Genomic DNA, 13,732 nt, shown 5'->3' with positions numbered 1-13,732 from the left:
TCTATGATTCTATCAGTCACGGAAAGGACTGGGAGAAGGGGAGGTAAAGGGATGAGGGCAGCAGGCAGGCAGGGTACAGAAGGGCTGGGAGGGGAGATGCAGGCATGAGGGCAGTCAGGGAGGCAGGGTAAGGACTGGGCAGGTGCAGGGGTGAGGGACAGCGGGGGAAGGACTGGAAGGGAGGGTACGGGGGGTGAGGGGCAGCAGGGGGAAGGGCAGGAAGGGAGGGTGCAGGGGTGAGAGACAGCCAGGGGAAGGTTAGACTAATTTGAACTTCAACCCCAGTGTATCTTTTATTTGTTTCCAAGACTTTCAGTCCTTTTGGACTCTTGCTGAAAAAAAGAGTATAAAAAGCCATTAAATGTATGGCTTTTTAATGTCTTTTGAAGATTCTGCAGCTTGTACTAGCGCTAGCTGGAGTAGATGGCCTCTGCAGTGTGTATAGGAGAGATTAGGGTTATACTTTTCTCTGAGCAAAGCCTGTACTCCACTATGTCTTCCAGAAAAATTTGTAGCTCCATCAAATGCACAAGCAACCATCTGTTTGTGGTTCAATTTACAAGCATTTAACTTTTCTAAGATGTCACAGATGCAGCTGATGTGTCTTCTATAACCTGAACATCTAGAATGCATCTACTGGCCTACCGTGGGCATCAAGATAACATACACAATGACTTAATACTTGATGCCTATTTGCATTGGTGCATTCGTCAGCCATGTATGCACATATTTTGAATATGGTGAGAGATTTCTTCACTTTGAGTCTTTCACTGTTGCACCGCATGCTTCTACAGAGTCAGCTGAGTTTTTTCAGAAAGATAGCGAGCATTTGCCAGTCTTGTTCGAAACCCGTGTCCATAAGAACATAAGAATGGCCGTACTGGGTCAGACCAAAGGTCTATCCAGCCCAGTATCCTGTCTACCGACAGTGGCCAATGCCAGGTGCCCCAGAGGGAGTGAACCTAACAGATAATGAACAAGTGATCTCTCTCCTGCCGTCCATCACCATCCTCTGACAAACAGAGGCTACGGACTCCATTGCTTACCCATCCTGGCTAATAGCCATTAATGGACTTAACCTCCATGAATTTATCCAGTTCTCTTTTAAACCCTGTTATAGTCCTAGCCTTCACAACCTCCTCAGGCAAGGAGTTCCACAAGTTGACTGTGCGCTGTGTGAAGAAGAACTTCCTTTTATTTGTTTTAAACCTGCTGCCCATTAATTTCATTTGGTGCCCCCTAGTTCTTATATTATGGGAACAAGTAAATAACTTTTCCTTATTCACTTTCTCCACATCACTCATGATTTTATATACCTCTATCATATCCCCCCTTAGTCTCCTCTTTTCCAAGCTGAAAAGTCCTAGCCTCTTTAATCTCTCCTCATATGGGACTCGTTCCAAACCCCTAATCATTTTAGTTGCCCTTCTCTGAACCTTTTCTAATACCAGTATATCTTTTTTGAGATGAGGAGACCACATCTGTACGCAGTATTCAAGATGTGGGAGTACCATGGATTTACAAGGGCAATAATATATTCTCCGTCTTATTCTCTATCCTCTTTTTAATGATTCCTAACATCCTGTTTACTTTTTTGACTGCCGCTGCACACTGCGTGGACGTCTTCAGAGAACTATCCATGATGACTCTAAGATCTTTATCCTGATTAGTTGTAGCTAAATTAGCCCCCATCATATTGTATGTATAGTTGGGATTATTTTTCCCAATGTGCATTACTTTACATTTATTCCCATTAAATTTCATTTGCCATTTTGTTGCCCAATCACTTAGTTTTGTATCATCTGCAAATTTTGCCACCTCAATTTTTACCCCTTTCTCCAGATCATTTATGAATAAATTGAATAGGATTGGTCCTAGGACTGACCCTTGGGGAACACCACTAGTTACCCCTCTCCATTCTGAAAATTTACCATTTATTCTTACCCTTTGTTCCTTGTCTTTTAACCAGTTCTCAGTCTATGAAAGGATCTTCCCTCTTATCCCATGACAATTTAGTTTACGTAAGAGCCTTTGGTGAGGGACCTTGTCAAAGGCTTTCTGGAAATCTAAGTACACTATGTCCACTGGATCCCCCTTGTCCACATGTTTGTTGACCCCTTCAAAGAACTCTAATAGATTAGTAAGCCATGATTTCCCTTTACAGAAACCATGTTGACTTTTGCCCAACAATTTATGTTCTTCTATGTGTCTGACAATTTTATTCTTTACGATTGTTTCAACTAAATTGCCCGGTACTGACGTTAGACTTACTGGTCTGTAATTGCCGGGATCACCTCTAGAGCCCTTTTTAAATATTGGCGTTACATTAGCTATCTTCCAGTCATTGGGTACAGAAGCCGATTTAAAGGACAGGTTACAAACCATAGTTAGTAGTTCCGCAATTTCACATTTGAGTTCTTTCAGAACACTTGGGTGAATGCCATCTGGTCCCGGTGACTTGTTACTGTTAAGTTTACCAATTAATTCCAAAACCTCCTCTAGTGACACCTCAATCTGTGACAATTCCTCAGATTTGTCACCTACAAAAGCCAGCTCAGGTTTGGGAATCTCCCTAACATCCTCAGCTGTGAAGACCGAAGCAAAGAGTTCATTTAGTTTCTCCAAAATGACTTTATTGTCTTTAAGTGCTCCTTTTATATCTCGATCGTCCAGGGCCCCCCTGGTTGTTTAGCAGGCTTCCTGCTTCTGATATACACCTCTACCCCGATATAACGCTGTCCTCGGGAGCCAAAAAAAAAATCTTACCGTGTTATAGGTGAAACCGCATTATATCGAACTTGCTTTGATCCATCGGAGTGCGCAGCCCCCCCCCGGAGCGCTGCTTTACCGCGTTATATCCAAATTCATGTTATATCGGGTCACGTTACATCGGGGTAGAGGTGTACTTAAAAAACATTTTATTACCTTTTGAGTTTTTCGCTAGCTGTTCGTCAAACTCCTTTTGGGCTTTTCTTACTACATTTTTACACTTAATTTGGAAGTGTTTATGCTCCTTTCTATTTACCTCACTAGGATTTGACTTCCACTTTTTAAAAGATGCCTTTTTATCTCCCACGGCTTCTTTTACATGGTTGTTAAGCCACGGTGGCTCTCTTTTAGTTCTTTTACTGTGTTTTTAAATGTAGGGTACATTTAAGTTGGGCCTCTATTATGGTGTCTTTGAAAAGTGTCCACGTAGCTTGCAGGGATTTCACTCTAGTCACTATATCTTTTAATTTCTGTCCAACTTCAGAATTAACAAATGACAATGCACTTAACATTGGCCTCCAGTTTGTAGTGAGTGGTATCTCTTGCTTGCTAGTCTCTAAGGTGCCACAAGTACTCTTCGTTCTTTTTTCTATAAACTGAGTTGTGTCTCCAGCATTCTTAACAGCCTCATTAAGTTTAAGTTCTTCTAAAATTGGCTTTGACAGTGACTGGCTTATAAGGAATTCTGCATGTTGGTCTGACACAATATGGCCATTTTTACACAAAAAATAATTATAATAATAAAAAAGTTTAGTACAGAAACTCCCCAAGATAATGACCTCTTGAGATAGCAATGATGTGAAATAATGACCTTGGCAAATAATGCATTTTAAAAATCTTGGCCTACTAGGAAACGTACCGGTATATTTATATAAGTTTCCCCGTCACAAATCTAGCATTCTGGAGCAGAGTCACTAAAACATAGTCCAATGCTCTGGCCACTGTTGTTTGTCGTGCCACCGTTCACTCTACCCCTCCATCCCCAATGTCCCTGCACCGTCACCTTCTGCTGCCACCTGCCACTGTGACCACTGCGAGTCAGTCTCTTGAGGTTCTACCCAGCTCTCAGTGAGGGAACCTTGCTGCTAGAGCAGGCTAGGCCAGGCCATCTCTTCCACCGAAACACTGTCCCACAGCAGGTCTAAGCACTTAGACCTGATTATCAGTGATTTCAGCTCTAGTGACCATTTAACAAACCAAAAGACAGGAGAGAGGGGAAGGTCAAATAGTGCCTGCGACTCTTAGGCAGATCCCACACCACCAAGCAAAACACCTGTACCCCACCCTCTCTCTCTGCACTAGGATATGGCATCGAAACCTCCTGCTTAGGGAGGGCAGTTCAGTTGAGGGTGACCAGTGCTTAATTTGTAATGAAAGAGGTGCCAGGGCTCAAGCAAGTTTGTTACTTTCGTAACTGACGTGACAAGCCCAGAGGTCCCAGGGCTATGAACTGCCAAGCCTAGAAGTGCTGGGGCTGAGCCCTGGCAAGCCCTAGCACAAATTAAGCACTGAGGGAATAACAACATTTAATGATCCCCACATTTAATGCTTAAGTGCTTTGTAACCCAACACCAGCCAAAATTGTTCACTTAAGCAGCACAGCTCTGTGTGCTGGATACCTAAGCAGAGTAGGTGTGTTCATGTAAATACAGTCTGGTCCTGAAGCCTTTCCACCCACTGCTGGCTCATCACTAGCTGTCAGGGCCACAGTCCAGAATAATATATATTCCCCCGGTTATGCTGTTGATAACAGATATGCTCTGTGCTGTGTAGACCTGGCCTTAGCTGTGCTGGGTATTTCTCACACATTCCAAGGTACACTCATTTAAAAAAAGGAGGCCATATTTTTGAAATTTCAGGTCTATTACTGGAATATAGCCACTTCTAGGGCAAACCTTGCTAATTGTTTAGCAGCAATACTACATAATTTAGGACAGTAAATGAGTAATATTGTACTCAACTAAAAAAAACTACAGGAGGAATTTTAGGGAAGTAGAATTTACAATTCAAGTTGTAATTTGGCCCAGACACCAATGCTCTTGAGAAAAATAAAATGGGCTCTGAAATTTCCAAGGTCCTGGTCTTCACATCTGTATATCCATCCACAGCATGTTAGTGGTTTATTTTAATCAAAATTCTCTTTCTTTCTGTCATAACTAAAGCACTCCAACCAGGAATTTATCTGGCACTTCATCTAGGTCAGCAATGGCAATATAAGCTATCTTCTTTATCCTTTGTTAAAAATTCCATTGATTTCCTGTCAGACTGTGTCCTGTCAGATGGGCTTGTGGAGGTATGATTCTACCAAAAAACAGCAGAGGAGAAGTGCCTGGCACTTCAAACTGGGAAGAAGAATGTGCACTTTATTTTCTAATGAGACAGGAACTGACAGGGCTAGCCCTAGACCACATGGTACCCCAGGCAAGGAGCACCTTCAGCACACCCCCTCCATTTGTTAAACTTTTGAATACCTAATTTTATTAATTACATTTATAGCTCATTGCATGACTTTGATGCATGATTTGAATGCATGATTTTTCCCTGTCAGATAACATGATACATTTGCATGCTACAATCTGTAAATCTGTATTTATTCATGCCATATGTAAGCTTAAAGAAACTTTTTAATTTTAAGAATAACTGAAATGTACTAACATCAAGAAATTGAACTGTGCACCAACATTGGGTGGATCAGTATTAAATAGTGTTAAAGTAGGCAACAGCCTTAGAATGTTAAGCATAGTCCTTTAGTTCAAAAGGTCACCCTCAGGAACTGAAGCACAGCATCAGAGAGATCCAAAGATTGGCCAAAGGCATTTTCAAGAAATAAAATAGCAAGCAATGTCAGTCTCTCGTTGGCCATTGTCGATCAAAGATATGTTTTAATGAGCCTGAACTTCAAAAAGCTGTGCTTACCTCTTGTGACTGTGATTGGCAGTGTGAGCTATCCACACATTAGGAAAAGTGTACTTCAGCTCTGCATCATGAATTAATTGGAGAATTTGGAGTGGGGAGTGCTTCCTGTGTGGCAAAATGTGATGGATGTTGTCCAGTTCAACATAGAGGTCTTTATCACTGATGTCCAAACATTGCCCATTTGTCAGCGCCCGGTGAAGGTCCATGTTTTCCTGCCCACTGGGAACTTAGTAAGGTCATCCAAAAAAACCCAGATCTTTTCATAGTGTTTCATTTGTCCAAACCTTTCTTCAATGGACACTCAAGGAGAGTCAATGAGCAAGCTAAAAACCTCTCTCTTGAATTTTTCTTCTGAGCTTCCCATTACCTCTTATCCGCCTTCATAACCAAACTGTCTCTTCTTCTGATGAATGAGTTTCCTTTAACTCATTCAGACCTTGCTTATAAATAATAATTTGAAATTATTAGGTAGGCTAATAGAGCTGAAACAAGTGTGCAGATATTGTCATAAATAACAGCTGTATGAGGAAGCTAGTCTTTGTTTAGACTTTACTAACCCATTATGCTTTCTCAGGCACAAGTATTTCTTCATACACTGTATATGCTTTTAAGCGTGTATTAATGTTTCAATATCAATTCAAATTTCCAACCAATGACTGAATTGGCAACACTGCATGTAACTGGGGGGCCGGAGAAATCCCAGGCAGGCGGGGCTCCGCGCGCGGCTCCAGCTGCTCCCCCAGACAGTCAGGGCTGAGAGGCGAGCAGGGACCGGGAGCTCAGCGCCCTCCCCTCCGGCGGGCTCTCCCCCAGCAAGGGGGGCTGCGCTCAGGAGAGCCGCCTCCCCCGGCCCCCCATGGGCGCGGTGCGCTGGGGGCGCGATGAGCTCGGCGGGGAGCGGCGCAGCAGCAGCCCGTGTGCGCGTCCAGCGCTGCCGGCGGGGGCAGCCCCGCTAGCCTCGCCCGCCGGGCGCCGCCTGGGATGTGGCCGCGAGCAGAAGTCGCTGCCGCGGCCGTGAGGCGGGGAGTCGGGCGCCGAGCCTGGGCTGAGCCGGGAGCGGGTCCCGCTGCCGCCGCCATGGGGGACCGGCGGCTGCTGCTGCGCTACCTGCTGCTGGGCTTCCTGGGCTGGGGCGCGTCCGCCCAGCCGGCGGGGGGCGAGTATTGCCACGGCTGGGTGGACGGGCACGGCCGCTACCACGAGGGCTTCCAGTGCCCGGAGGACTTCGACACGCCGGACGCCACCATCTGCTGCGGCTCCTGCGCCCTGCGCTACTGCTGCGCCGCCGCCGAGGCCCGGCTGGAGCAGGGCGGCTGCACCAACGACCGCGAGCCGCAGAACCCGGGGGTGACAGCCCGTGAGTGTCCGGCCCGCCCGCCCGCGGGCTCCGCGCCTCTGCCCCGCTCCGCCCGCGGGCTCCTCCTGCCCGGGGCCTGACGCTCCAGCTGCTGCGCAGGACTGGCGCGTGGCCGAGCCTGGAGCCTGCGCTAGGGACCAGCAGCGGGCAGGGCGATACCGCCCGAGGCGGCTTGCGGGCGGTGAGGTGCCGCTGTTCGCCGAGCCAGCGCGGCCAGTCGCTGCGGAGTGCAATCCCCTCCCGCCCCAGCCCCTCGCTGCTGCGGGCGGCCTGCTCTGGACGAACCCCCGCGCTGCGCGCTAGACGCGGCCGGGCAGAGAAAGTTTCCGCCAACTTCCCTAGGAAGCGAGTGAGGCTCTGGGCGGCCGGGCATGTGGCGGCGGCAGGTGAAGGGCGAGCCTGGCATGGGGCTGAGTCCGGCTCCTCCCTGACGGCTCGGCGGCAGCGCCCCACGGGCCACGCGACCTGCTTTGGAGGCAGGGCTCGCCGGGGTGCTGGGGCTCCCTGCGGCGCTAGTGTCTAGGCAGGGGCAGACCGCCCTTCCCAGCAGCGGCCTGGGCCACCCACCGCCCGCTCCCCGCCGCTGGGTGGGCTCTTGCAATAGGCTCGGCCGAGCTGGGGGGCCGCCGTCTGGCACAGCCCCGGCCACTCACGTCCCCGAGAGCCAGGGCCGGGCAGCCCGCTCGGGGCTCAGCTAGCGGCGCTAGTTGGGCTTTTGAACAGCCAAACGGGAAACCGCGTTACCGGGTCCTTGGCTGCGCGGAGGACGGGCAAAGGCGGGTTATTTTTATACTTCGTAACTGGTCAAAGGTGTTGCTGGAGCATCCTGGGCGAAAATAAAACCCGCGGCCTTCAGCCGAATGAATGCCGGGCTCCCCTGAAGAGCGTGTCAGGACTGTTCAAATCTGTGGGGAACTAGCCAACAGCTGCTGGCAATACGGGTTTGCTTTAATCACTCCCACAATTTAGAATGGCCCACACATTTAAATCCCATAAAATCAAAAGGCAAGTTTATATTAAAGAGCTAGTTACCGTGCAGTGAACGAGCAGCTGGAAAGCCATATCCGTGGCCGTTTTATTTTTTCCTTTCCAGGCGTGACTAACTTTAACTGTAAAAAGAATCAGACTAGGGTTTCAGGAATATAATATTTTATATATATCAATCAAACAAGTAATCCAGCAAAAGCGTTGAAAGATATTTTGCTGAAAATCATTCACTCTGAAGTTACTTGCCCCCTAAAAAGGGACTGGAGCTTTTGAAGAGTCAGTCCATAGTTTCAGGCAGTTATAATTTGCAGCAGTGAGTAAATTTCCGAAAAAAACTTGTTGGAAAAGTGGAGCATGATTCCTGAACAAAGGGAAAACCAAACCGACCACTGAAAACTATACTCATGCAGCAAACAGGAGGATGCGGACTAACCCTTCAGGATTCCAATACTGATCTAAAATAGTAACACTAAGAATTATTCTATTAAAATGGTCAGCAGCAAATAATTTTAATTTTTGCATGTAGGAACTAAAGGCAAATTAAAAAAATCAAATGCAGCGTATTGCACGATCAGTGAAGTTGTTACTTAGTATCAGATCACACGTACCGCTGGCTCGCAGTTCACAGTTTATTTGTAATACATGAAAGGAGCATCTTTTAACAAGCGCGGTAATTGATGAGAGTTTAAGAATAATGTGGGACTTTGAAAACTTTGCAGAGTTAAATAGACGAGCTATTTTGGAGTGTTAAAATGTACTTATTTATTTTTTATTCAGAGCCGATCTACGTTCCTTTCCTTATTGTTGGATCCATATTCATCGCCTTCATTATTGTGGGTTCGTTGGTAGCCGTTTATTGTTGCACGTGTTTAAGACCTAAACAAACATCACAGCAGCCAATACGATTCTCTCTTCGAAGCTATCAGATCGAGACTCTTCCAATGATCCTGACCTCCACTAGCCTCCGGACACCGTCCAGACAGTCCAGTACTGCAACCAGTTCGAGTTCTACTGGAGGCTCCATTCGCAGGTTCTCTTTCGCCAGAGCAGAATCTGGGTGTTTAGTGGCATCTCCACCTTCACCTTACACATCTGGCTGCTTACAAACAGGCCATTCTATCCACCTAACTCAACCAGCTGGATTTTTGGTGTCATCACCCTATTTTGGCTATCCTCTCCAACCAGAACCTTCCCTAGCCGGGAGGAGCTGCCCAGATTTTAGCTAGAAGTTTTCAAAAGTAATATAGCCATAGGAGGTATACTGCTGCAGTGTACATTTCACATTAATATGTTCTGTAATTATGGAACTCAAAACCATGTGAATGGGGGAGTTGCCCATTTAAAAGTGCAAGATTGTGTAGAAACTGGTACAAATACTTACTTTAGTTGTAAAACAGTTTCCTTGTACTTGGGCCACAACTGCATATAAATTATGAAACATTTTAAACATTTATTGCTCTCAAAAAGTGACCTTTGGATCATTTATTTTAATTTGTGCAGAATTTCTGCAGAGAGATGTATAAGACCAATTTGGGATAAAATTATTAATAACATAGCTAGAAGAGTTATAAATTACTTTTGAGTTCCAAATGATATTAACTCTGTTATAACAAACCAGGGACCTGATTCTGCAACTTTTGAACAATCGGTGACTATTTGTCACCAGAATAGTCCCACTTACTGCAATGATACTGCTCAGGTGAGTAAGGGTTGCAGGATCCTGACCTGGGGCTGAGGGAAGAAAGGTATAAAAATGGGGAGTGGGGGGAATTGTCCATGCTTATAGATACCAGAATCGGATTTTTTTTAAAGTGCACATAATATACCTGAGATTAGGGAGCATAAACTTTACTTTTGAAAGTAAAGTGTTAGACAGATAGGGCCAAATATTTTAATACTGTTTAAATTTAGTTTAAAACATGCCCAATCTCCCAGTAGTCAGATCATTATATATGGAAAAAGTACAACCTGCACAATAGAGATTGTCTATGTAAAATCCTAAAAACATTATTACTTCAAAGCATTTTGTTCAGCAACATGGATATAAATACAAATTGGACAAAGTGGTCTTCAAGTTCTATTTGTAAAATTAGTAATGTATAAAATGTAAAGACAAATTCATAATTTAAAATGTATGTACAGCATTGACAACATTAATTATTTAGTAGTCATATTGAATTGTTTTATGTCAAACTGGTTGAAATTTTAATTTTTGGTTGTAATTCGCTACAACATGCCATTCACAAACTTTGAGCCTATTAAGCAATGTTAATTTGGATACAGTGTCAGTACATTTGTATTTTGTTTTCTATACATTAAAAGTAGTAGTAAATTTTGTTCTTTTGCAAACTATTTTACATCCCTACATCTGTGATGCTGCAGATTTAATATAGTTTATAACAGTGTTGAATATGCAGTTAACTAGTCAGATTAACATAACTGAATTTAAAGTGTATATAAAAATAAAGAATTATATTAAATTGTTTACTACACTGCTTGAATTTACAATATCCCATTATAGGACTAGGTTTCTTCCTCTGTTCCCTTCCAAAAATAACCAACCAACCAATATAAACCAAAACAAACCCCAAACATTAACACAATAACATGTCAAGGAAAAATGAGCCTCTGCCTTTCATGTATTTCTATACACAGATAAAGCCATTCTGTCTGTTTGGGTTTCCTGTATTGCTATACTGAACTTGCTTATCTTACCAAACCAGATCTGCTGATGTGCTAGGTATTCTTGAAATATTTTATTATAATAGATGGTTCCATTACACAAGCATTAGGGCAAGTTTAATGATCAAAAGCATATTTAAATTAGTATAAAATTAAGGAATTTAGTTAAAATGATGTCCATCCTTTTTACATTACAAATGTGTGCCATTTCTCCAGAAAAGTCTGCTTTCTGTCGCTGCTTACCATACACTTCAGTCAGATTCTGTTTTCATTGAAGCCAACGGGATTGACTTCAATGGGAGTAGGCTAGGGATCTTTCTGAATTTCATTAATTTTTCCTCAAGATTTAAGTAGAATTTTGTTCTTTAAAAATAAATGCTCAGGTATTTCATTTTTTTACTTTTATATTCTAGTTTTCCAATTGTATTTTTTCATAATCTTTTCATATATTTTCATTGCATTGTCGATATGAAGTGTCAATAGCCATTTCTACTAGAAATGTAGTGTTAGTAGAACTGTATAAGCAAGGGGAAGAAGATTCTCTTGATTCTATACATTTGACATTTTAAATCTAATATGCAGCTAATATTGAAAATGTATGGACTTTGACTTCCATTCACACCTAAAATCATAATACAATAATGGATACATTTAAAAATAATTTAAAACTTTATTTCACATCCTTGTAAAATTGCTGTGAAAATTTACCAGTCTAGGTTAAAAAAAATCTACTTGACCAATCCTTAGCATGATGATTATGAAGAAATTAACACACTGTATTCGCTTATCAAAGAAAAAAAAATACTTCTCTCCAGGAAAGGGGCAGGTAGAATTTTGCACATCTCTGTTAATACCCTGTAAGGCCTGATTCTGACTTCAACGGGAGTTTTGTTTGAACAAGGCATACAGGACTAGGTCCTTAAAGAAAGTATAAAATATTTTCTGGAAAAAATTACCCAAGAGTTTATATAGTAAATTAACTCTGTCATTGTTTGGGAGCAGCCTGTAAGATCTGTTCACACAACTATTAAGAGTGGCACTACCATGTCAGAGAGAGAGATGGATCAGAGGAGACGTGATAGTGGTCTACAAGTACATCCATGAGGAGAGAATTTAGCAGACAAAGCATAACACGATCCAGTGAGTGGAAGCTGAGAATTAGGTGAATTCAGACTAGGAAAAAGGGTAAAACAGTGAAGGCAATTAACCACTGGAATGACTTATTTAGGGGATGTGGTGGATTCTGTCTTAAAGTATGCTCCATTGCAACTGTAACTCTAAGTCACAAACTTGATAAAATTCTGTGGCCTATGTTATGCAGGATGTCAGACTAGATGATCATAATGGTCCCGTCTGACTTTAAAGTATGAATCTATGAATGCATTAATAACATAAGGACAGAGTTTGCAACTTTTAGTAACGCTGATCTACTTACTCACACAGGTAGTTTCATTGTTTAAGCATTAGTTAATGTGAGTAAAAGACACCTATGCCACAAAATCTGATTGTAGGGCATGATCCTGCAAGATGTCAAACACTCTGGCCCTAATACTGTAAAGCACTTGCTCAGCTTCATGCACATGAGTATTTTAATGTAGGATCTTGGAATCTTGCAAGATGGAGCCTTTAGACCTTGACAAAGGAGGGGTGTGGATGAAGCAGCTGTGCAGATGGGCCTTTGAATAACCTGTGCCACTTGAGGTGGGAAGCCTGGAAAGAGGGTCCTTGGATTACTGTATCCATGTTTATGTGGAGCTAGTGACAAAACCCTATGTGTGGGCAACGAGACACTATTCAAATCCATGGATTGAAATAATGATCACAGCCTGCTTATGGTTTAAAGGTTGAATTTTCCCTATCCCTGTAGACTCTCCAGCACGAAGTCTGATTTATTTGGGCTACATGTAGGAATGGTGAATTTCATCCCCAATGAAGAGGAAGAACTATAGCTATGGCAATGTGGATGCTAAAAAAATCCATAAACTGTAATAATCTCCTAAACTACTATAGATAAATTAAAAGATAAATTACATTCAGGTCTGTGATGTAGTTTTAATGACCAGTTAAAATGTTTGTTTTGAAGGGGTTAGGTGGTGTATGTTTGAACAAAATGCATGAAATGAATTAGGTTAATATATCTTATATGTTTATGCAGTGCGATACTGCAATTTAGATTAATCAGCATTGTAAGCACAGTGGGCTTGAGTCTTCTTCCACTTTTACTAGTGTAAACTAACTCCACTAACTTCAGTGGAGTGACATCAGTCTAAAATAAGTACAAGTGACAGGGTAATCAAGCCTAGTAACTGAATACTGTCAGATTCATGCACATAATGGATTTAATTTTCGGAGGTGCTGTTCATCTGCAGCTCCAATTGACTTCTACTGGAGTTGTGGGTGTTCACTTCTTCTGAAAAACAGAATTGGACTGATAAAACTGACAATGCAAAGTTCTTGCAGGGCCGCCCAGAGGATTCAGGGGGCCTGGGGCAAAGCAATTTTGGGGGCCCCCGAAAGAAGTTGCAATACTATAGTAACATGTATTTGGAAATGTAAATAATAACTAGTGAAATACATTCAAAAATTAATTTGGTAATAATTTGAAAATACACTAAATACATTATTTAAAAACATTAAATGCTTTAATGGTATGTATACATTTGCAATTACATAATGGGCTGTTGCTGGGTGATGGTGATGGTTGGTGCTAATGGGCTGTCGCTGCCTGGGGGTGGTGCTGCTGTTGCACAGGGCTGGGTGGGGAGCTGGGCTCTGGGTTGGGGGGTGCCCGGCTCACAGGGGCTGGACTCAGGGCTGTGGGGAGATGGGGTCAGGGGGGTGTCCGGCTCACAGGGGCTGGGCTCAGGACTGTGGGGAGATGGGGTCAGGGGGGTGTCCGGCTCACAGGGGCTGGGCTCGGAGCTAGGGGTCAGGGCTGTGGGGGGAATGGGGTCGGGGGGGGGTCCGGCTCAGAGAGGCTGGGCTCGGAGCTAGGGGTCAGGGCTGTGGGGGTAATGGGGT

The 13,732-nt window shown here is 43.6% G+C and overlaps 1 protein-coding gene across 1 annotated transcript; it reads left to right on the top strand.

The window, feature by feature from the left end:
* Positions 1-6,666: 6,666 nt before the first annotated feature.
* Positions 6,667-9,255, top strand: SHISA3 (shisa family member 3). The gene is made up of 2 exons (XM_065405806.1): positions 6,667-7,042; positions 8,807-9,255. Exons 1-2 carry the CDS (start codon positions 6,667-6,669, stop codon positions 9,253-9,255), a joined length of 825 nt encoding a protein of 274 aa, XP_065261878.1.
* Positions 9,256-13,732: the final 4,477 nt, after the last annotated feature.

This window comes from Emys orbicularis, chromosome 5, assembly GCF_028017835.1.
Source record: "Emys orbicularis isolate rEmyOrb1 chromosome 5, rEmyOrb1.hap1, whole genome shotgun sequence".
In the NCBI taxonomy this organism is placed as follows: domain Eukaryota; kingdom Metazoa; phylum Chordata; order Testudines; family Emydidae; genus Emys; species Emys orbicularis.
This window is presented reverse-complemented; position numbering and strand designations above follow the sequence as displayed.

Excerpts from the sequence above, each read along its gene's own strand:
- SHISA3 (XM_065405806.1), top strand. The coding sequence starts at position 6,667 with ATGTGGCCGCGAGCAGAAGTCGCTGCCGCGGCCGTGAGGCGGGGAGTC. Across the intron at positions 7,043-8,806 it reads GAACCCGGGGGTGACAGCCC|AGCCGATCTACGTTCCTTTC; the intron begins GTGAGTGTCCGG and ends TTTTTTATTCAG.